The 25,521-nt window shown below is 37.0% G+C and overlaps 1 protein-coding gene across 1 annotated transcript in view; it reads right to left on the reverse strand.

The window, feature by feature from the left end:
- The window catches only part of VPS8 (VPS8 subunit of CORVET complex), a 405,986-nt gene that overhangs the window by 245,943 nt on the left and 134,522 nt on the right, over positions 1-25,521 (reverse strand). The window contains exons 21-24 of the mRNA XM_066240876.1: positions 20,405-20,451; positions 13,266-13,488; positions 9,478-9,567; positions 6,447-6,498 (exon numbers count right to left, since the gene is read on the reverse strand). Of these exons, the coding sequence (XP_066096973.1) occupies positions 6,447-6,498; positions 9,478-9,567; positions 13,266-13,488; positions 20,405-20,451 (412 nt within the window). The remainder of the gene's footprint in view (positions 1-6,446; positions 6,499-9,477; positions 9,568-13,265; positions 13,489-20,404; positions 20,452-25,521) is intronic.

Below are 25,521 nucleotides of genomic sequence, written 5' to 3' on the forward strand. Positions count from 1 at the left end.
TTCAAGAGCACATGGAACATTCCCCAGGATAGGCCATATATGAAGCTATAAAACTAATCCCAGTAAATAGAAAAAACAGAAATTATACAAAGTATGTTCTCTGACCACGATGGAATGAAATTAGAATTCAGTATCATAAAGGAAAAGTGAGAAATTCACAAATATGTGGAAATTAAACAGTATTTAAAACATTTTTAATTGATTGATTTTAGAGAGATGGCAGGGTGGGAGGGGAGTATTCATTTGTTGTTCCACTTAGTTATGCATTCATTGGTCACTTCCCATACGTGCCCTGACCGAGGATCAAACCCACAACTGTGGTGTTTCAGGACGACACTTTAACTGACTGAACTACCTGGCCAGGGACTCACAAGGGAAATTAGAAAATACTTTTAAATGAATAAAAATGTAGATACAGTACCGAAACTTATGGGATGCAGCTAAATCACTGCTTAAAGAGGCACTGGTAGCTGTAAAATCTACTTTAGAAAAGAAGAAAGATTTCATATCAATAATCTAAACTTCCACCTCAAGAAACTAAAAAGGAATGACCAGGCAGTGTTGCAGTGGACAGAATGTCAGCCTAGGATGCTGAGGACCCAGGTTCAAACCCCAAGGTGGCCAGCTTGAGTATGGACTCACTAGCTTGAGTGTGGGGCTGCCAGCTTGAGCATGGGATCATAGTTATGACCCCAGGTTGCCGGCTTGAGTGTAAGGGTGCTAACTTGAGCCCAAGGTCACTGGTTTGAGCAAGGGGTCATTGGCTTGGCTGGAATCCTCTGGTCAAAGCACATATGAGAAAACAATCAATGAACAACTAAGGTGCCACAACAAAGAATTGATGCTTCTCTCTCTCCCTTCCTGTCTGTCCGTCTCTGTCCCTCTCACTAAAAATAAAATAAAATAAAAAAAAAGAAGGGCAAATTAAACCTAAAGCAAAATAAACAAAGACTGAAATATATGAAAGAGGAAAGAAAAATAAAGAAAAACAGTAAAATCAAAATTGGTTCTTTAAAAACACCAACAAAATGACAAACTTTTAGCTACACAGACCAAGAAAAGGAAAAAAGACGCAAATTACAAAACTCAGTAATAAGAGATATCACTACTGACCTTATAAGAGAATACCATAAACACTACACACCAATAAATTAGACAACAAAGATGAAATGAACACATTCCTGGAAGTACACAAACTAACAAACTGACTCAAGAAGTAATATATAATCTGCAAAGACTTAAGCAGAGAATGAATTAGTAATTGCAATAGTTCCAACAAAAAATATCCTCAGCCCATATGGCTTTATTAATAAATTCTACCAAACACTGACCGAACACCAGTCCTTCACAAACTCTTCCAAAAAACAGAACATTTCCTCAACTCATTCTATGAGGAAAGTATAGCAAATATCAAGTATATTTGATACCAAGACCAGAAAAAAAATATGAAAAGAAAATAAACTACAGAACAATGTCTTTTACGAATATAGACATAAAAATACTTTAAAAAAAATACTAGCAACTCACTCCAGCAACATGTAAAAAAAATTATACAGCATGACCAAGTGGGATTATCCCAAGAATGTAAGACTGGCTTAACATACAAAAATCAATTAATCTTATAGACCATATCAATAAAGGACAAAACCCACAAGATTATCTTGATACAGAAAAAAGTATTTGATAAACTCCAACTCTTTCATGTTAAGAAAACCAACAAACTAAAAATAGAAGGAAATGTCCTCAAACTGATAAGGCCATTTCCGAAAAACCCGTTAATATCACATTTAATGGTGAAAGACTAAATGCTTTCTTTCCCCCTTAGATCTGAAAAAAGATAAGGATATTCACTTGCTATTTCTGTTCAACAATGTACTGGAAATTCTGGCAAGGCCAATTAGGGAAGAAAAAAATAAACGAAGCACAATGAGAAAGGAAGAAGTAAAACTATCTCTACTAACATGACATGACCTTGTACATTTAAAAAATTCTTAAAAGCCTATTAAAAAGGAGAATAAATGAATTCAGCAATAATATAGGACATACAAAAAATATAAAATCAATTTTATTTTTATACTCTAGGAATAAACATTCCAAAACTGAAATTAAAAAACCAATTCCATTTATAATAGCATCAAAACAAATATACTTAGAAACAGATTTAACAAAAGAAGTAAGTATATGGCCTGTACACTGTAAACTGAAAAACATCACTGAAAGAAATTAAAACAAGATGTAAATAAATGAAAAGATACCCTGTGTTCATGAACAGAAAGACTTAATTAGGTTAAAATAGCAATATTCTGCAAATTGAGCTACACATTCAAAGCAATCATTATCAAAATCCCAACTGACTTTCTGCAGTTTGAGAAAGCAAACTGATTTTAAAAGACCAAAATAAATGGAGAAATATATCATATAATTAAAAGGCTCAGTAATGTTAAGATGGCAATTCTACCCAGATTTAATTTATAGAGTCAGTGTAATCCCAAACAAATTCTAATAACATTTTTAAAAGGACCGATGGGCCAATTTTAAATTTCATATGTAAAGGCACTACATAATTTTAAAACCTACACGAGCTAAACCTATTTTGAAAAAGTAAAACTAAGTTGGAGAACTTAGTTTAAGCTACAATAATTAAGACAGTATATTATTCGTATGAGTATGGACATACAAACAGAGGTGGATTTAACAGCGGGCTCACTGGGCACGTGCCCTGGGCCCCAACCTCTGAAGGGCCCCACAGAACCCCAACTTTACACTTTTTTCTAATGACAGCAAGTTTGGTTTCATATGTGCAATTTTAGCATTAATAGTACATAATAATTTTTATTTATTTAAAAATATGGTTAACATGTATTTCTATTTTCCCTCTTTTTTTTAAGGGGCCCAATATTTTCTTCTGCACCCGGGGCCTCAACCGACCTTAATCCGCCTCTGCATATAGATCAGTGGAACGTAACAAAGAACACAGAAACAAAACCACACCTATATGGTCAATTGATTTTCAATTAAAAAATTAATTTTGTCAAAGATTTTTGATAAAAATGTCACGGTAGTTCAAAAGAAACAAGATGATCTTTTCAAAAAGTGGTAAAGGAAAAAAAAGCTTTATGGGGGAAAAAATCCTTGAACCTGATCTTGCATCATATATGAAAATTAATTGGACAAAAAAAATTTTTTGAGAGGGTGAAACAGAGAAGAGGGGGGTGGAGGGGAGAGAGAGAGAGAGAGAAAGAAGTATCAACTTATTTTTCCACTTAGTTGTGCCACTGATTGCTTTTCAAATGTGCCCTGACTAGGGTTCGAACCGGCAACCCAGGATTGAGCTAGCACCCTCAGGATTGAACTTTGAACAGGGCTTGAACCATCATCCTTGGGGTTAAGTCTGCAACCCTGTGATGAAGCTGGCGACCCCTGAAGGGAGCCAGTGACCTGGGTGCTCTGGGACGACGCTTTATCCACTGTGCCACCAGCCATGGCTTGGATGAAGATTTCTTAAACAGAATACCAAAAGTCTAAACCTACAAAAGAAAAAATCAATAAAATGGACTTCATGAAGATTGAGAACTTCTGTTCTTTTAAAAGCTTGGTTAAGAAAACCAAAAGGGCCTGACCTGTGGTGGCGCAGTGGGATAAAGCGTCGACCTGGAATACTGAGGTCGCCGGTTCGAAACCTTGGGCTGGCCTGGTCAAGGCACATATTGGAGTTGATGCTTCCTGCTCCTCCCCCTTCTCTCTCTCTCTGTCTCTCTCTCTCACTCCTCTCTCTCTAAAAAAAAATCAATAAATAAAATATTTTTTTTAAAAAAAAAAAAAAAAAAAAAAAGAAAACCAAAAGGTAAGGTTACAGACTGGAAGAAAATTTTTGCAAAATATATCCTGAAAAGGGGCTTGTATCCAGAGTACATAAAAAATTCTTGTAAGTTATGACAGGAGTTCACTCACTTGAAACTCTTACAATTCAATAATATGAACTCAAAATACTACCTTGTCCCCACATCCAAAAAAGTGCTAAAGATTTAAGACAATTCACAAAAGAAGTTATGTGAATGGGCAATAGTACATGAAAAGATGCCCAACATCATTATTAGGAAAATAAAAATAATAATCACAATGAGCCTGACCAGGCGGTGGCGCAGTGGATAGAGTGTCAGACCGAGATGCCGAGGACCCAGGTTCGAGACCCCGAGGTTGCCAACTTGAGCATGGGCTCAACTGGTTTGAGCAAAAGCTCACCAGCTTGGACCCAAGGTTGCTGGCTCAAGCAAGGGATTACTCGGTCTGCTGAAGGCCCGCAGTCAAGGCACATATGAGAAAGCAATCAATGAACAACTAAGGTGTCACAACGAAAAAACTGATGATTGATGCTTCTCATCTCTCTCTGTTCCTGTCTGTCTGTCCCTATCTATACCTCTCTCTGACTCTCTCTCTGTCTCTGTAAAAAAAAAAAAAAAAATCACAATGAGATACCACACAGCTAGTAAAATGGCTAAAAATTTTAAGAGATTAAAAAATAAATAAAAAGATTGACAGTACAGTACTAAGTTCTTACAAGGATATGGAACAACTCATACATGGAACTCTCATATATTGATGATGGGAATGCAAAATAGTACAGCCATTTGCAAAAACTATATAGCAGTAACTTAGAAGTAAAACATACATTTACCATAAAATCCATCCATTCCTACACAGGCTAGTAAGCCAGGATAAGTGTAATAGGAAAACTGAAACAAGCAGTTTACAGCCATCTAGTTACATTGCAAATCCTATCTTCCCTAAACCAAGGAAGGATACTTAAGAGTAAATGGTTTACACAACTCTGCAACCAGAGGGTAGATAGCTTAAATCACCCTATTCAGGGAGATGGATAAAAAAATCTAATTACTGTCATTTGTGCTAACCATACCCAAGGACAGATGAAATCAGGAGAATACCGGTAAACTCATTTTCTACTGACATTCTCCTGTAAGACCTCCCATACACTCCCTGCCTCTGAAACACTCAAGAGAGGGACTCAGAGTGTGCTATCTCTGTTGAGAGCACAACCTGCCCATACCTTTCCCATTCTCCCTCTTCTTCCCGCCAGGAGCGTTACCCTTTGCCTTTCTCTCTCCTAAGCTCCAAGAACCCTTCTTTTGCTTCTATAACTTGTTTTCTGAGCCTACATAGCCCACCTCATTCTCTTCTACTACCTCTGTAACTTTCTAAATAAACTTTCTCTTATCATCTGGGTCCTTGGTTCTGAATTCTTTCTTTGCTGAACTCATGAACCGAGGTCCAATTTTGCCACCAACACCATTAGGTAACAATTCCAATCCTAGGTAGTTGCCCAAGAAAATGAGCACTTATGCCCACACAAAAGATTATTCATAGCTAGGCAACAGCAATGGGGATGGGGGATAGGGCAACATACGGAATACCTGTGGTGATAAAACTACTCCATATTTTGACTTTTTCTATGTGAATATCTGGTTGTGATATGGTGCTTTAGTTTTGCAAAATGTTGTCAATGGGGAAACAGGGTAAAGAGTATATATATACAGGCTCCCTTGTGTCATTTCTTACAACTGAATGTGAATCTCTCATTTCCTTACAATAAAATGTTACAAAACTCATCACAAATGTTGTAGCATTGCTTAAATAGCTCCGAACTGGAAGCAAGTCAAATGTCCATCAGCTGGTAAGCAGATAAACAAATGATGGTCTATCCAATTCATGAAATACCTTCAGCAGGAAAAGGGAATGAAATATTAACACATGCAACAACATAGAAGAATCTCCAAAACATGATGCTAAAATAAAGAAATAAAACACCAAAGATTACATATTGCATGATTCCATTTTCATGAAATGTGTGACAGAAAATAAATCAGTGATTATCTAGAGCAGGGGTAGTCAACCTTTTTATACCTACCGCCCACTTTTTGGATCTCTGTTAGTAGTAAAATTTTCTAACCGCCCACCGGTTCCACAGTAATGGTGATTTATAAAGTAGGGAAGTAACTTTACTTTATAAAATTTATAAAGCAGTTACAGAAAGTTAAAGCATATAATAATAATTACTTACCAAGTACTTTATGTCGGATTTTCGCTAAGTTGGGCAGAATAAATCTTTATAAAACAACTTACTATAGTTAAATCTATCTTTTTATTTATACTTTAGTTGCTCCGCTACCACCCACCATGAAAGCTGAAATACCCACTACTGGGTGGAAGGGATCAGGTTGACTACCACTGGTCTAGAGGCTGGACTGTTGGCAAAGGATACAGCACAAAGGGGCAGGCAGAAACTCTTTAGTGTAATTATAGTGGTGGTTACATGATTATATACGATTACCAAAATTTACTCTGTACACATAAAATTGGTGAATTTTATGATATTTAATAATATCTTAAAATACAAAAAGACGAGAAGAAAGTTAAGGCTTAGAAAATACCTGTTAGTGTCTTCCCTGCATTTAGAGAAGGGGCAATGACTTTGAAAAGTTTCTGCATGAAAATGAAATAGAAAAACAATCATCATTTTTAGAAATAAATATTTTTAAAAGGATAAAAAAATCTTATGCTATTAATCATCTTTTTCTGATTGAATTAATTGCTATTGAGATTAAATATAAAAACTTTTAATGTGAACATGAACTGTTTTAGAAGGATCACTAGAAAACAACCATTGTCATAAACACTGAAAGAAACCATTTAATAAATATCAGTTAGATGAAGGTCTTTGTTGAGATTATAATTTCTAATAAAAGATACCCTTAGGTTTCTTAAAAAAAAAAAAAGCAAACAAAGGAATTACTAACCCACCAAAATAATAATGTGTTAGCTTTAAAATAAAAATATCTGAACAATCAGCAGCCACAGAAACATCTAAATTTAAGCAGAGTCCTTGAAAACACACAGAATTAATGGCAAAACTAACTGACCTTCCTGGAAGGGAGTTTTCTGTTTGGGAGAAGACTGACCCTTAGTATGAAAAATGGAAATGCAGCTGTACATTAGCATAAAAAGCCCAATAAAACCATTTATACTTTTCCAGAGAACCCTAAATTCCTCCCCATGGAATGTTTTATTAAACTGGTATATATACTTTTACCTCTGGCTATTCAGTGAGTTACTCATTCCTGTAAGCTCCTAGTACACAAGTGGATAAACCTTGTTTTTTCTCCTATTAATCTAATATCAGTAAATTTGCAGCCCTCCCCACAACACTGGGATATAAGTTGATAGAGGAAGTTTTCCTCTCAATACAAGGCACTACTTATACTTCAGAAGCAGCCAAAACTAGAACTAAAGAAAGATTTCAGAGACTATAGTAGTCATCTCAAATGTGATGACTCTGTCTTTCACTCTAGAAAATTTCAAAAGACAAGACAACTCCCCTGAATTTAGACAACTCTTTAAGTACTGAAATAACTAAACTTTAAACACTGAAAAGAGATTTTCTTATAGGCAGGAAATTATAAAAGAGAACTGATAGAATGCATCTAACCTCCTACTGCTAAAATCTCCGAGCGCTTATTTAATAACAAATACTGAGCTCTTGCTGAAAGTCATTAAACTTGAAAACTACTCTTAATACAAAACAAGGCAACCTCAATGGCCCATCTGTGATGTATAGGTATAAATGCAAACCAGATTTTGAAGAACAAAAAACCCACACAAAACAAAAACTTCAAAAGCAACAATAACAAAAACTAGCAATCATTTTTATCAATAAAGAATGCATCAAATTAGAATCTACTTTAAGGAATTATTTTGAGAAAAAACAGGAATTGCATTAATTCTTCCTAACTGTAGTTTAGTAGGGGGACAGAGACCACTCAGAGACAGTGAGGCCCTGGACCTCACTGAGGCAGCAGCTGACAACTCTTTCTCAGAGAAGTGCTAGACCTGGGGGAGGAAGCAGTTGATGTGCGTTCAAGCCTAAAGAATACTAATTTGACACACAATCAGGGTGAAAAGCAGGGGAATAGAGCCCTGGCTCTCACTTTGTAAACTGACCAAGAAAAGACTGTACCCAAAACTAAAGGAGTTCAGAATCAGAGGGATTCTCACCTTAGCAAGCTAAATGTGTTTAAAGAAGACTGAACTATCATGTAATTATTGCTGACTTAATAATACTAAAGATAGTTTTGGATGGCCATTACATATGAAAAAAAGTTGACAGGCTCTGACCAGGTAGCTCAGTGGGATAGAGTGTTGTCCCAATACATCAAGGTTGTAGGTTTGATCCCCGGTCAGGGCACATACAAGAGTTAAACAATGAATTTATAAATAAGTGCAACAACAAATCAGTGTTTCTCTCTCTGTCTGTATCTCCCTCCCTCTCTCTCTCTCTCAAATCAATTTTAAAAAATTAAAATAAATAAAAATTGAAAAATGAAAGAAATTGATCAACATTTAAAAAAAGAAAAAGTTGACTGAATGCCTTCACTATATGCCTGGCTCTTTTGAGTCAGGTCATTAGTCATCACAATAAAGCATTAGGCTGGCAGGGCACATTCCATTATCCACAATTCTGTCTTCAAATAGAAGGCAAATAACAAGGTGAATATGGTTTTTCTTTTCTTTTGATAATACTCTCTAGATGCTCTTTTCTAATGGTAAGGAAAATAAGAAATTATTCTCACATAATAAATGCTATAAAATCCTGACCTTGAAAAAACAACAAATCAGCAATTAATAATGACCTCCCATCATTTTCAGGACCTTTCCCCAGCAGAACATATCTACAAATAGTATTACTCAATATTACATTTACTATAAACAAGAGGTATAATAAATTTCTTATACCTTTTGAAAAAGCTATTATAATATCAAAAATTCTTTGAAAAACATTTAAAGTCCAACAGGCATGCATTATTATTATTATTATTATTATTTTTAGTGAGAGACAGACAGGAAGGGAGAGAGATGAGAAGCATCAACTCATAGTCACATTACTTTCAATTGTTCATTGCTTCTCATATGTGACCAGGGGCTCCAGCTGAGCCAGTGACCCTTGCTCAAGCCAGACACTTTGGGCTTCAAGCCAGTGACCTTGGGCTCAAGCTAGCAACCTTGGGCTCAAGTCAGCAACCATGGGATCATGTTGATGATCCAACGTTCAAGCTGGTGAGCTTGTGCTCAAGCCGGATGAGCCTGAGCTCAATCCGATGACCTCGGGGGTTTTGAACCACCAGCAGTCAGACCAGGCATGCATTACTTCTAATTTTATATATTGTTCCTGGGGATTTAAATACCAACTTATGCAGATATAAAAAAGCAATAGTAGAAAATATGAAATTACAGGCTACTTAAAAAAGAAAAAGGCTACTTAATAAGTTCCCAAATGCATACAATCTTAATAAATCTAAAAGAAATTTTAAAATGACTGCATGAGAACAGAAATTATTTAAAGCAGAGAACAGGAAAAAGCATTAAAAGGCAATATTAAATATGGTTCCAAGACAGTAAGTATCTTACCTCCATTGGACTAATAAATTCATTCATGCCTCTGTTGTAAACATAGATCATAGCATCATATAGACGATTTTCCCAACACATGAGAACTACCTGTAAGAAAGAAAAGTTGCTTGATCCATGTAATTCAATAACACTAACCGATTATTTCCCTTAAACCTTTAAGAAAGGAGAATATTTGAATTTTTCACCCTAATTTTTCTTATTCCTTCTCTGAAAAAAACTGAAATTAGAGTACTCAAACACAAGGCCATGATAAGAGCTAATGTAAGTTCAATACTACTTTTTAATAGTATACTAGCAACTTTTAAACATCCTCCAATGTCTAGTTTTATTTTGTCTCTATTCTCCCCTTGTTCATATTGATTTTACAAATATTTACTAACCACATATATGCAGGTCTTCTCTTAGGCACTGGTATAGATAAGAAACCCAGACTTGTCTCTACCCTTACACAACTTCCGTCCACCTTGGACACTAACTAAAAGGGAGGGCCACAATACAGTGTGTGAGCCATGATTTAGGAAAGGTACTCAATTACACAAATAATTCATTTACAACTCTGCCAAGCATTATAAAGGAACTGATTTGGTCTGGAACATTCAGAAGGTCATTCCTGAGGGCGCAATATGTAAGCTCGGACCTAAAGGATGCATGCATGTGAGCCAAAATCACAGATGTAAACTGGGACCTCTGTAGGCAGAAGCAGAAGGTAGCTTGAAATGTTTCACAATGGAGAGAAATCAATCTGAGAACACAGTTAGGAAGAGGAACAGAGATGACTGAAGTATACAATAGAACTCTGTATTCTGTTCCTATGAGAGCCATACTATACCATAAAGTGATGATGAGAGGGCTGGAGTAGAAAAGTAGGTAAGTCAGCAAAAGAGAATGATAACAGTAAGAGAAAAAACAAAAGTAAGGTGTCATGGGAGAGCCTGTCTAGACAAAGGCATGTTCTTGGACCTCTTCTCTCCTTATCCACCATCTCAGCCAGTGCCACGATCACACATCTCTTCAATTATGACTAACAGTTTCAGTCCTCATCTAACCTTTGAACCACGTGTCTAACCACTTACTTGCTATCTTTACCTGAATAACCAGTATTTATCTCAAAATGAAACAGCAAAAGAGAATTCCTGATCTTGTCCCCCACGCCTAGTCCACCCTCCTCCCCACGTTGTCTTTCCAACTTCTTAAAGAAATCACTATTTTGTTTCTCAAGCCAAAAAACTCGGCATCATCCTTAAATTCTCTCCCGCCCCTCACATCCAATTCATCAGAAACCAGTTCTACCTCCAAACCATATCCAAGATCAGGCCATCTCTCTACATCTGACTGCTGCTGTCTCTGGCAGGACCTGGACCAGCTCCTCTAGTTACTCTGCTTCTTCCATACCTGACCTTCACCTCTCATTCTGTTACCCCTAAAGCAAACTAGAGTAATCTGTCTTGAAACTTTTACCTTGCCCTGAAATGTCTATTTCTTTCAAAGAAGCTCCAAATCTGTTTGCCTTTTAATCTGTTACTTTTATACCCACATCATGCATATAAATATTTTATTAGCTGTTTTTACCTATAACAATCTTCTCCAAGAGCTTTGCATTACTGATTCCTTCTTGTCATTCAGATTCCAGACTCAATCTTACTTTTTCAGAAAGTCCTTCTATAATTAGCCAATCTAAAGTAGACCTATTCTCTCCCTACTACATTGCCTGTTTGACTTAAAATAATGCTTGTTTTTTGGATATTTCTGATTTAATTTTTAATCTGTTTATTGTCAAACTTTTGCTAAAATGTAAGCCTTTTGAGGGAAAGCATTGTTCACTAGGGTCCCTGAAGCATCCTTCAAGCCTGACAATTAATGCTCCTTGAATTAATGAACCAATGCTGTTGAAAGAATAAATAAAATTTGAAGATTATTGGTTGATATAGTAGACAAGTCATTGCTAACCAAAATGAAAGCAAAGTTGAAAGAGTTTTTAGAATGTAAAAAATGGAACTAGCAACTTAGACAATGTTTCAAGAAATCTGACTGAGAAGAGTGAGATGAGGTAGTAACCTAGGGCAGTGGTCCCAATTTTTTTGGGCCATGGACCGGTTTAATGTCAGAAAATATTTTCACGAACTGGCCTTTAGGGTGGGATGGATAAATGTATCACGTGACCGAGACAAGCGTCAAGAGTGAGTCTTAGACTTATGTAACTGAGGGAATCTGGTCATTTTTTTGTTTTGTTTTGTTTTGTTTCTTTAAATTCTGAAGCCGGAAACAGGGAGAGAGAGTCAAACAGACTCCCGCATGCGCCCGACCGGGATCCACCCGACCGGGATCCACCCACCAGGGGGCGATGCTCTGCCCCTCCGGGGCGTCGCTTTGTTGCGACCAGAGCCACTCTAGCGCCTGGAGCAGAGGCCAAGGAGCCATCCCCAGCGCCCCGGCCATCTTTGCTCCAATGGAGCCTTGGCTGCGGGAGGGGAAGAGAGAGACAGAGAGGAAGGAGAGGGGGAGGGGTGGAGAAGCAGATGGGCGCTTCTCCTGTATGCCCTGGCCGGGAATCGAACCCGGGACTTCTGCACGCCAGGCCGACGCTCTACCACTGAGCCAACTGGCCAGGGCTGAGGGAATCTGGTCATTTTTAAAAAATAAAACATTGTTCAGACTTAAATATAAATAAAACGGAAATAATGTAAGTTATTTAGTCTTTCTCTGCAGACTGGTACCAAATGGCCCACGGACCGGTACCGGTCCGCGGCCCGGGAGTTGGGGACCACTAACCTAGGGGACAAAGGGGAGAAGGATTGATGTGGAGAGAAGGGAAAGTGAGGGAAAGATTTTTTTAATTGTTTAAACATAAAAAAGATAAGAATTCATTTACATATAGTATTGGAGAAAAGCTAAAAATGTTGGAAAGAGAAGAAAATAAAAATTTCTTCTGTACTGGTAATAGGTAAATAAAGCTATTTGATAGCATGCACTCAAACTATTAAACCTATTATTAGACTGTGAAAACTATGCCACATGACCCATAAAACAAAGGCATATATAAGAGAAGATCTGGCTTTACTTTGAAAACTCACAGCCACTCATAAAGAGCTTCCAGGAAGAAAACAATAACCATTTTCCCAAACCCTTCATTTCTATGTAATTTGGCACATAAAAAAAAGAAAACTTTTGGTCTATTTAAGATCTAAGTTTCCCACATTTTAACTCAGAAGGGGACTTAGCACTTTTGTACGTTTGTGCCTTGATAGAAATGGCATGTTTGTCATTAGGGCTGATGTGGAAATAAAGAGTTAAATTGTGAAATGTCTGAGGCCAGAATACATATCGCTCCTCAATTAAGGACTGAAAACATTATAGAAACCTCAGATATACTGGAAGTAGATTATCAAACAATGGGCTGGCTGATCATTCTGAGACATTCTGTGATTTGCTTCTTACACTATTTCAAAACTCAATGTGTGAAAATTATCAAGTTTGAACTTAGAATCTATCTTTTATTTTTTAAAATGGTATCATACTCTTAAAAGTAAAAATATTTTATTATTCATATGAAAGTACTCATTGTTGAAATTCACTTGCAGAATGAAAACCATAGTAGTGAACAAACATGAAGAAGGATCAATAAAGAAGAGACATAAGAAACATACTGACATCCAAGTTTATAAGGTATCTTACCAAAAGTACTCAATAAGTGACAGATGACAGAGTGAAGCCTGATCAGATGAAAACATATAATCAATAAAAGAATGATGTTATTCTGCAAATTAGTAGAGTGTTTATAAACTTACCTGCTGAATATCTAAGCTGGTGATATCCAGATGTACAATGAGCGCTTCCACATTTTCCATCAATTTTTTATCTTGGAAATGAACAATCAAGTCTTTCATCACCTGGGGTGTTATCCCCACCAACTTATCACTTAAAATATATGGCTCCAGGCACTCTAAAAACACTCCTTTGGCCACTGAATTCTCACTTAATTTGTCATACATCTGGCTAAATAAAAGATCTCTATAACAGAAAGAAAAAAATCTTTTAGGAACATTCCAAACACCCATTAAATCCGTCTGCTCAGTATATCATCTTTTTTCTATTTCAACTTACAAGTTTATTAAAAACAGTAACAATATTTGCATAGAGTTTTATATTGTGAAAAATCTATGCTGTATATTATATATACCTATGTGTATGTGTGTGTGTATACACTACCTTAATTCTCCCAATACTTCTTTTACAAATAAGAAAAGTTGAGTAAGTTAAGTTACTTGCTGAAAATCACATAGCTAACATAGCCAGAATTGGAACTCAGCCTTACAGCCTAAATCCTGTATGAGTCTATTACGGCACACTGCTTTGGAAAAACAACACATATGGGAGTTGGCAGTACAGTGAACATGATGGAGTAGGAAAAAAAAATCAAAAAGGACTATTCATAAGTTATCTCTTCCTCTTTGCTGGTATCTAAATATTCCTAGCTGATCTTCAGAGAAAACTTGTTTTATTCTCCAGTTCTTACCATTTGCTACCCAAAGGATTGAGAAAGTGATGACTGATAGTAGAAGAAAAAGAAAATGTTCAGTGTTTTTAAAATGTCTAAAAACAATTTTATGGCAGAACCAAAATTATTAAATTCATCTAAATGCCACCATACTCAATAATTATATTTTATCCATTCATTCATATTTCTTCAACTAGTCCATTAATACTTTTAGTTATACTCTTCATAGATATAATTCTAAATTCTATTTTCCTTCAAATCTGTTTTCATGCAACATTAAATAAGCATTATTCTAAGTTGCTACCTACTTTTGAAATGACCATTCTAACTCACAGTGGTTCTATATGCTAAAACAGCAGGATTTACATAACTATTCTTGTATAGATGGCTTTATCACTTATTTCCAGTATTTTAATATTATGAGTGATGTCACAATGAACATGTACATATACAGACTTTCCCATTTGGGGAGCTCAATCCCTTAGTCACTCTGTGTTTAGAAATGTATCTTAAGTTAAAAGATATGAAAAAAATGTGGCTCTTGAAATGTATTTCTAAATTATCTTTAAAAACCATCACAGTACCAATTTACACTGCCCCCAGCAATGTATAATAATAACAGTTTCACCAGACAACTGTTTTTCCCCATATAATTTAATAAGAATAAAATAAACAACTTCACTGTTTTTAATTCTCTGATGATTAGCAAATTAAATGTTTTCCAAGTTTTCATTTATGCATTGTATTGCCTTGAACCATTTACTAATTCATTCATTGTTTTTAAATACAAAAATTGTGCTGATTCTATGTACTTATTTTTACTAAAGGTATAATCTCTTTATATATGCATCATGTCAAATGTGAGAAGTGCTAAATGGTCCATCCACATGTGTGGCCTTTCACGACAAGTTCCACCAAAAGGTCAGAAAGAGTCTGAAAAGCGTGGAATAGGGTCTTGGCTCATCTGGAGTCCTGGAAGGGGACAGATGATAAACGAACTAGCTGAAACTCACTAGAACCACATGCCACTTTTCCATAAATAGTATTTGCAATATCCTGGAGAAAAATCCATATCCATTAATTTTTTTTCTCATATCTACAAATGTAGTTTTTGCATTGTTTTTCCCCTTTGCTTCATATTTATAAGAGTATTTTTTGTTTTAGTTTCATTTTAATCAATAATACATCACATTCTTGTGATTACCAATTACTAGCCAAGTGAAAGAAACTGAGATTAATGAAGCCTTACTGTAAAAAACATAAAGAGTAACAGAGTAACTAATGAAAAAAAAAGAAACAAACAAAAAGAAAGAAAAACAAAACAAAGTCATTCTAAAGAGTTTAAAGACAATGTCACATTTGCCAAAGCTTGCACTCTGTAATGTGTTGTTTAAAGCAGCATGCTAGGGAAGGTAATTACATATCTCAGTTCAGCACAAAAAGCCCTGAGGAAGAGAATTAAAGAGCTAAAAATCCAGTAAACAGAGCATAAAAGTTGACAAGCAAGGCACTCCTATGACACAGCAGCACGCAGTGCTGGCAAGATTAATGGCAAAACTGTAAGTTTCTTTCTTAACCAGTCAGAGGCTATAATAAAGAAGCAAGAAAAATAAAACTCAGCAACTCCTATCTACATTTCTACCTTAAAATAAAAACAAAGCAAAATTCTAAGACATGCTTTCATCATCTGGGGAGAGTATTTATTAGAGCATCAGGGAAGGAGGGAGAAAGAGATACATACAAAGAGTTTTGAGTTCTTGTATTTCTTTATCTATCTAGGCATTATACTCCTGGGTGCTGACTTTCTTTACAGGAAAGGCTAACTTCAAAACTGCTATTAGTGCCTGACCAGGTGGTGGCGCAGTGGATAGAGCATCGACATGGGATGCGGAGGACCCAGGTTCAAGACCCCATGCTCACCAGCTTGAGCACAGGCTCATTTGCTTTGAGCAAAGCTCACCAGCTTGGACTCAAGGTCGCTGGCTTGAGCAAGGGGTTACTCGGTCTGCTGTAGCCCCACGGTCAAGGCACATATAAGAAAGCAATCAATGAACAACTAAGGTGTTGCAATGAAAAACTGATGATTGATGTTTCTCATCTCTTTCTGTTCCTGTCTGTCTGTCCCTATCTATCCCTCTCTCTGACTCTGTCTCTGTAAAAAAAACAAACAAACAAAAAAAACAAAAAAGAAAACTGCTATTAGTCTCTTCTAGCATAGCCTCCCTGTAGTCAGTATAACAGAAAATCCATTCTGCATAACAGAGGGTCATCAAAGAGGTCTTCTTTCTGTATAACTTCACTTTGTTAATACTCATATTAGAGAAATTATTTGGAGATTATCATTCATAACAGAATTGATAGAGGAAATGGCTAAATTCACTTTGTGCATCATCAATTTTACAATTCAAAGAAAGTGAAGAACTCAGCTTTGATTACTGTAAATTCAGAAACTATCTGAAGGAAGCAAGCGCATCAATCCTTACATTTGACAGTCTACAGTAAACACGTAACAAGAACTGGGAAGCGAGGGTGAACACAGAATATGCAGGACAGAAATGTGTTACAGAACTGGGCTTCTGAAACCTGTATAATTCTGTTAACCAGTGTCACCCCAATAAATTCAATTAAAAATAAGTTTAAAAAAATACATAACAAAAACAAAACAAATAAATCCTCACTAAATATAAGGGGGACTTAATAAGTCTAAAGTTGATTTGAGTTGGTCTCTTTATTTATAAAAGTAAAAGCAAAATTCAACTGAACTTTAACCCTTTGAGTAGTATGAACGTTCATGTATGTCCTCGTGCCTCCTGACCATCTAGAGTATGATAGATTTATTTTAAAAATGTGTAAGGCAACAGGTCCTGGCCGGTTGGCTCAGCAGTAGAGCGTCGGCCTGGCATGCGGGGGACCCGGGTTCGATTCCTGGCCAGGGCACATAGGAGAAGCGCCCATTTGCTTCTCCATCCCCCACCCCCTCCTTCCTCTCTGTCTCTCTCTTCCCCTCCCGCAGCCAAGGCTCCATTGGAGCAAAGATGGCCCGGGCGCTGGGGATGGCTCCTCGGCCTCTGCCCCAGGCGCTAGAGTGGCTCTGGTCGCGGCAGAGCGACGCCCCTGAGGGGCAGAGCATCGCCCCCTGGTGGGCAGAGCGTCGCCCCTGGTGGGCGTGCCGGGTAGATCCCGGTCGGGCACATGCGGGAGTCTGTCTGACTGTCTCTCCCCGTTTCCAGCTTCGAAAAAAAAAAAAAAGAAAAGAAAAATGTGTAAGGCAACATTAAAAAAAGGCAAATGTATGTTCTTCTTTTTTCCATAAATAGGTTATCAAATAAACATGATTTGAAGTTAATAAAACCATAGCAGGAACTAACTTCATTTTTTGGAAAAAAAAAACAACTCACTCCTGGGAGTGAGCAAGCATGAAAAAACTCACTACTCAAAGGGTTAAAAAATTATGTTCAGCCCTGGCTGGGTGGCACAGAGGATAAAGCATCGCCCCTACATGCCAGAGGTTGTGGGCTTGACCCCCAGTCAGGGCATGTATGAAAAGCAATCAATGAGTGCATAACCAAATGGAAAAATAAGGTGAAACAATGAGTAGATGCTTCTCTTTCTTTCTCTCTCTCTCTTTCTCTTGCTCTCTCCCCTACCTCCCTCAACCACCCTCAAATCAATGGAAAACTTTAGAAAAAAAAAGAAATTATCTTAAAAATGCTGTTTTCTGATATAAGCATCACAGTTTGCAAAGATTTTCTTTAAAAAAGTATTGCTTAATTGTGGTGGTGGCTGCACAACTCTGTAAATATCCCAAACTACTGAACTGCACCCCTTAAAAGGGTGATTTTAGGGTATGTGAATTATATCTCAATATAGCTGTCATAAAATTAAAGGCATGGCCCCTTTCTCCCATCCCAGCTTTGATGTTTAAAATTTTAACATGCAGTTATTAAGAAAACAGTATCTAAAACATCCAGTTCCTCAACAATGCCAGATAATTTAGATTTTCCTGTTTCTCAAACAATAATCTTGATGTTGGACAAAACTAAAAAAAAGTCTTGGCTATCAAAATGCCACTTTAGGTTCACTGTAGATTTAACAAAAATACTTTTAGTTCATATTTATATATAATTCAAGTCATATGAATGATGGTTTCTTTTTAGATATCTGCTTGAAGTGATATAAGCTTCAAGTGGTCAAGATCACCTACATGCCATTGTGTATATGAAGCTACATTTTTTTTAAAAACATTCTTGGTACAAACGCAAAATAATTCTGAAAGAAATTATTTTGTATATAATCCTTATATAATCTTTTTCCTTATATAATCCTTCATCTTATAACTGCTAAGGTCATTTCATCTTTATGTTACTGAGATAGGATTCATATATGCAAGATAATAATCACAAGTCACCTGGCAAACCAGGAGGCAGAATTATTTCATTAATCCAAGCATCAGGTACTGAACAGCTTCTTTGAACCAGGTCTATATTCTAGGTAGATATAATCCATTTTATAAGAATATGCCTTTTTGGTCTAAACAAAATTTATTCTTTTAGACACTTTATTTTATCTCATTTGTAATTATCTCAATTTGAAGATTTTGGTTGATTCCAGTGCTTAGCAGTATTAGTATCAATTTCCTCACCTGAAAATAAAGATAAATTACCTCTCTCTCTCTCTCTCTCTCTCTTACATTGTAATTAAAAGGATTAAATGAAATGAAATATGTGAAACTAATCCATAAACTTTTTTTTAAGAGAGAGGGTGAGACAGAGAGAGAGAGAGAGGAACAGACAGGGACAGACAGGAAGGGAGATGAGAAACATCAACTCATAGTTGCAGCACCTTAGTTGTTCATTGATTGCTTTCTCATATGTGCCTTGATGGGGGGGAGGGGATGGGGGGAGGCTCCATTCGAGCCAGTAACCCCTAGCTCATGCCAGTGACCATGGGGTCTTGTCTATGACCCACACTCAAGTCGGATGAGCCTATGCTCAAGCCGGTGACCCCAGGGTTTCAAATCTGGGTCCTCACTGTCCCAGGCCGACGCTCTATGCACTGCGCCACCACCTGCTCAGGCTAAACTATTCAGGCTGCTTTAAAAAACACAAATAATAAGGAAGTAAGTGTGAAAAAATGGGCTAAAGAGAAAACTAAGTAAAGAAAAGCTACGGTGAGGTTAGCATATCATGGCTCTTAGCTTTCTAGGAAACAGTAATTAACTACACAATTCACTGTCCATCAGGTAAAAGTGAATTAGCTGTTCAGAAGATTAAAAAATTTTTCTGGTACTACCACTTGAGAAAAATTTCTCCCTTAGGCCTACATAAAAAAGATAATGTGTAACATAAAACAATATTTTCAACAACATCCCAATTGTGAGTAAAACATATTTCAATGGATAATTACATATAACATTATAACTAAAACATTGGAATGAATTTTAGTCCTGAGGAAGCAAATTCTATAGCTCCTTGTGACTCAGAGATCTGACAGCAAGTAACTGTCCTCTTGCTAACTCTTGCTGATACTTTCAGTTTGGTCCGACCGTTTATGATTCAGGATACATGAATATAGAATGTTAGGAGTATCTGCAGTAGGTCCTCACATTTTTTCTCAACCACTCAGAAAGTGGTACAAAAGCTAGTGGTTAAGGACAGAGTCCAGGGGCTCGACTGCCTATAGTAGACTACTTTTGCTTCTCAAAATACGTGTCAATGAGCTTTGGCAAGTTATTAATGACTTTCTGCCTCTGGAAACTCCTACATAAAATGAAGATAATAATATCTACCTCACTATTCTAAAAATTAGATAAGTTGTTATAAAAGTTAGATAAATTTATGTAAAAGTGCTTAGAACAATACCCGGCATACAGGGAGTTATTATTGTTAAGTGTGAAAAATTTGTGAACCGGTATAGTTTGGTTAATTTACATATTTACTACTGAATCCAACAAAGCCTAATCAAGAATTTATTTACACTGATTTTTTTTTTTTAAATGAAAAGGCTCTGTAAGTCAACACTGCAGAAGCTCAATGAATATATTGCCCTTTTTGTATGGTATGAAATACTGTGTTTTAGTGATGGTTCATGAAAGAGTATCTATACTGTACATAAAACATACACTTTTACTGTTTAAGATCTTTGACTAGCATCACCCTTTTGTGAGCTATGTTCTTCACCTCCACTGTCCTGCTGCACACAGAGACAACACACCCACAACATCTATTCTGGAAAAGCTAACTTTATTAGGTAAATGGACTGCATATTGCAAAAGAATCAAATTTCTGCAAATTAAAACATATTTTAAAAACCCAGGCAAAAAAAAACAAAAAAAAAAAACCCAGGCAAATTCATAGCAGTAAATTATAATAGAAACAAGAGTCAACCTGAGGTCAAAATAATTGAATCTGACGGGCAATGTATACTCACTTTCGCTGTAGCAGAAGGCAGTAATCAACTATGACAGGCACCATATCCTACAGAGAAACCATAAAGAAAGCATCAGCATCCTGTCTTTGTCCAATGGCTCATTGGGTAGACACAACACAAAACAAAAGTGGTCGATGTAAAACTGTTGGGAAAATATAACTTTATACTACATTTTTGGTAAATAATTTGACACTATGTGTCAAAAGTCTTACTAATGTGAAAACACTTTTACATAGTGATTCTATCTGTAAATGTATCCTAATACCTTTAAGAAAGAAAATTTGTGACTGACTAGGCGGTGGCGCAGTGGGTAGAGTGTCAGATTGGAATGCGGAGGACCCAGGTTCGAGACCCCGAGGTTGCCAGCTTGAGCGTGGGCTCATCTGATTTGAGCAAAGTTCACCAGCTTGGACCCAAGGTCACTGGCTCGAGCAAGGGGTTACTCGGTCTGCTGTAGCCCCACAGTCAAGGCACATATGAGAAAGCAATCAATGAACAACTAAAGTGTCGCAACGAAAAACTAATGATTGATGCTTCTCATCTCGCTCCATTCCTATCTGTCTGTCCCTATCTATCCCTCTCTCTGATTCTCTCTCTGTCTCTGTAAAAAAAAAAGAAAGAAAGAAAATTTGTAATTTATTAAGGTTTCACTTCTGTACAGAAGCAGGAGGAAGAAATTAGAATTAAATACACTAGATGGGAATAAAATTAACTTTCTACTTAAATAGAATATTATGTAAATATTACAAGCTTATAGTTTACAATAATCTTATAATAAACATTAAGTAAAAAATTGTATCTGTCTCACAATTTTGTAAAGAAAATTTGCAGAGAAACAAAAAGCAGAAGAAAATATATCAAATGATAATATATAGTTGGTCCTGTTGGTGGCTCAGGTGATAAAGGTTATCCATATTTTGTCATAATCCTTCAAACCAGCTATTTTAAGTTGATTTAACTTCTCAGTTTCATAATATTTTGATTGCTTTAAATTCATCATGTATAGATTCATATCAAGTGAACAGCCACCCATAATTTTGGCCTTTTTTTAAGAGAAATGGTTTAAGGGAAAAACAGCTTATTAAGACTAAAAATTGTCACATAACTAAGCAGTACTCTTTCATTTTCTGCTGGCTGCAGAGAAATGGTTTCCTTTTTAAAAAATCCTACAAGGCTAGGGTTCTGCGCAGAAAAAGTCCCATCAGGAAGGAGAAGGCACTATGTGAAGAAAATAGGACGTGCTAGCACTTGTTTCACAAAAAGAACAAAACTGAGGAATACTTATTATTTGAAAGAGAGAAATATCAGAAACAGGACCTACCACCCTGAAAGGATTATAGAGCTCTTGCTGACTCATCTATCTGTTCCCTTTAATCATCAATATTCTTCATGGCTGCATTTAAATTTTATTGAGATTCTTTAAAAACAGGAACTAGATAGGAATGCAGCATAATCGAATGTCAGAATAACCTAGAGATGTTTTCTCTGAACATATGTACCCTGATCTATCACTGTCACCTCATTAAAATTAATTTAAAAACCTCACAAAACAGGAACTAAAATCGTTTCAACCCTAAATAAGAATTTAGATAACCCAGGGCTGGGGGAAGGGGGGAGAGCTCCCTAGAAACGCTGGGAGTAAATTTAATAAACACTGTTGAAAATAGGCAGTTGAGTTCCTAAGACCAGGCTTTAAAGCAGGGGTCCCCAAAATACGGCCCGCGGGCCGCATGCGGCCCCCTGAGGTCATTTATCTGGCCCTCCTGCCACACTTCCGGAATGGGCACCTCTTTCATTGGTGGTCAGTGAGAGGAGCACATTGACCATCTCATTAGCCAAAAGCAGGCCCATAGTTCCCATTGAAATACTGGTCAGTTTGTTGATTTAAATTTACTTGTTCTTTATTTTAAATATTGTATTTGTTCCCGTTTTGTTTTTTTACTTTAAAATAAGATATGTGCAGTGTGCATAGGGATTTGCCCATAGTTTTTTTATAGTCCGCCCTCCGATGGTATGAGGAACAGTGAACTGGCCCCCTGTGTAAAAAGTTTGGGGACCCCTGCTCTAAAGTAAAGAGAAAACTGAAAGCCATTAAGAGTGACATAAGAGTTTGTTTCTTAATGCCAAAAAGAAGCTGAGTCTTAGAACCATTTTAACATAAGGAATTGAAGAAAAAATTTGGCTAAAACCAGAATTCTTGAAAACCTGCATCCTTTGTGAAAAGAAATTATGGGGGGAAATCTGCCTATAGACAACAGAAGATGACAAGAAAGGTTATCTGGGCCCTGGTCAGTGGCTCAATGGATAGAAAGTCAGCCCAGCATATATGGACATTCCGGGTTCAATTCCTAGTCAGGGCACACAGGAGAAGTGATTATCTGCTTCTCTCCCCTGCCCTGTCGTCCTTCTCTCCCTGTTTTCCACCCACAGCTTGACTGGTTCAAGCATGGCCCTGGGAGCTGAGGTTAGCTCGGCTGATTTGATCATTAGCCCCAGACAGGGGATGCCTGGTGGATCCTGGTCAGGGCTCATGCCGGAGTCTATCTCACTTACCTCCCCTCCTCTCACCTAAAAAAAAAAAAAAAAAAAAAAAAAATTGAAGAAAGAAAAACTAAAAGAAAGGTTGTCTTAGCCAGCACTCAATGGGGGTAAATTTTTCCTTCCCAAGAATCCACAATAAAGACCCTGCCCGCAGGCAGATTTGGAAATTGAATTTATACTATCTACTTCCTTGGTATAGGACAATCAAGACAGGAAATTAACACAAAAATGTTCTTAAAAAGACACTCTTGAGGCACTTGAAAGTAAATTTAGAATCTTTCCAGAGACAGTGCTTAACAGAGAATAAGTCCTACTGATAAAGTCCTACTGAAAACACGCTCAAAATAAAAATTTAAAGCACCTCATGAAATAATGTATCACAAGTATCAGTAGAACATAAGTAAACATCACAAGCAGACAGCTAGAACATCAAATACAATTACCAAGTAGAAATTATTAAAGTATATTTTAAATTAAAGATATAAAATAAGGAATTAAGTGCCTAGCCTGGTATTAAGTACTAAGGATATAACTAAAGGGATAATGGAGAGTGAAACCATTAGATTTATATTTTTGGGTCATGTTGGTGATTTTACGAAGAGAAGATCTGGAAAACCAAGGCTGAAGAGGGAAGGCTACTACAGTAGCCAAAGAAAGAGAGACTGGGGCAGTGAGAGTGGGCATCAAACAGAGCAAATAGGATGAAGAAATATTTATAAAGTAAAACTACAGAGCTTGCTCACAACTTGGTTGTAAGCTGAAAGGCATAGTAAGAAGTCTATAATAACTTCTAAATTTCCAATTTAAGTGATGGTTGACTGATAATGCAATAAAATGAGATAAGAAATATGGGAAGAGGTATCAGAAGAAAGAAGGTAGCTATAGCTTTGGCTAAGGTCTAGTAGATTTAAAGAACATCTTTATTTAGATCAGGGGTCCCCAAACTTTTTACACAGGGGGCCAGTTCACTGTCCCTCAGACCGTTGGAGGGCCGGACTATAAAAAAAACTATGAACAAATCCCTATGCACACTGCACATATCTTATTTTAAAGTAAAAAAACAAAACGGGAACAAATACAATATTTAAAATAAAGAACAAGTAAATTTAAATCAAGAAACTGACCAATATTTCAATGGGAACTATGGGCCTGCTTTTGGCTAATGAGATGGTCAATGAGCTCCTTTCATTGACCACCAATGAAAGAGGTGTCCCTTCCGGAAGTGCAGCGGGGGCCGGATAAATGGCCTCAGGAGGCCGCATGTGGCCCGCGGGCCATAGTTTGGGGACCCCTGATTTAGATGTTGAATAATAAGAAATTGGATATAGTAATCTGAAACATCTGAGTTAGAATTATAGATTTCTAAGTCTTGAGAGGAAACAATGTATATAAATAATAATTATTCAGCCTGACCTATAGTGGTGTAGTACAGTGGTCCCCATCCCCCGGGCCACAGACCGGTACCGGTCCATGGGCCATTTGGTACCGGTCCACAGAGAAAGAATAAATAACTTACATTATTTCCGTTTTATTTATATTTAAGTCTGAACGATGTTTTATTTTTTAAAAATGACCAGATTCCCTCTGTTACATCCGTCTAAGACTCACTCTTGACGCTTGTCTCGGTCACGTGATACATTTATCCGTCCCATCCTAAAGGCCGGTCTGTGAAAATATTTCCTGACATTAAACCGGTCCGTGGCCCAAAAAAGGTTGGGGACCACTGGGGTAGTGGATAGAGCATTGACCTGGAATCCTGAAGTTGCCAGTTCGAAACCATGGGCTTACCCAGTCAAAGCACAGATGAGAAGCAACAACTATTGGTTGATGCTTCCCATTCCTTATAACCCCTCTCTTCTCTCTAAAATCGATGAATAAAATCTTTTTTAAAAAAAATTTGTTCCACCCTGGCTGGGTGGCTCAGCTGGTTAGAGCGTCGTCCCGATACACCAAGGCTGCAGGTTAAGTCACCAGTCAGGGCACATACATGTGGAACAATAAACTGATGTCTCTCATTCGCTCTCTCTCTCTCCCCTGTCCTCTCACTTTCTAAAATCAATCAATAAAAAAATTAAGTAAAATAAATTGTCCACATAGAGATGAAAATCAGTGGCCAATGGAGTAAATCAGAAGGAACACCAGTATTTATGATAATGGTCAGAGGATGAAAAGAAAAGCCAACTCAGAAACAGGTACAGAGGTTTAAAAATCATAAGAACACACAGTCACTGATATCTACAGGATATAGAATCTCAAAAAGAAGTGATTATCACTGTTTAATGTAGCACTGAGGATGAGTAATATATGAAAATTGTTTATTGGATTTGGCAATTAAGATAACATTGGGCCTGACAGGTGGAGGCACAGTGGATAGAGCACTGGACTGGATGCAGAGGACCCAGGTTTAAAACCCCGAGGACACCGGCTTGCGCATGGGCTCATTCAGCTTGAGTGCAGGCTCACCAGCTTGAGCATATGTCACTGGCTGGAGCATGGGATCATAGATATGACCCCAGGATTGCTGGCTTGAAGTCCAAAGTCACTGGCTTGAGCCCAAGGTCTCTGACTTGAGCTAG

The sequence above is a fragment of the Saccopteryx bilineata genome, chromosome 8 (assembly GCF_036850765.1).
Source record: "Saccopteryx bilineata isolate mSacBil1 chromosome 8, mSacBil1_pri_phased_curated, whole genome shotgun sequence".
Lineage (NCBI taxonomy): Eukaryota > Metazoa > Chordata > Mammalia > Chiroptera > Emballonuridae > Saccopteryx > Saccopteryx bilineata.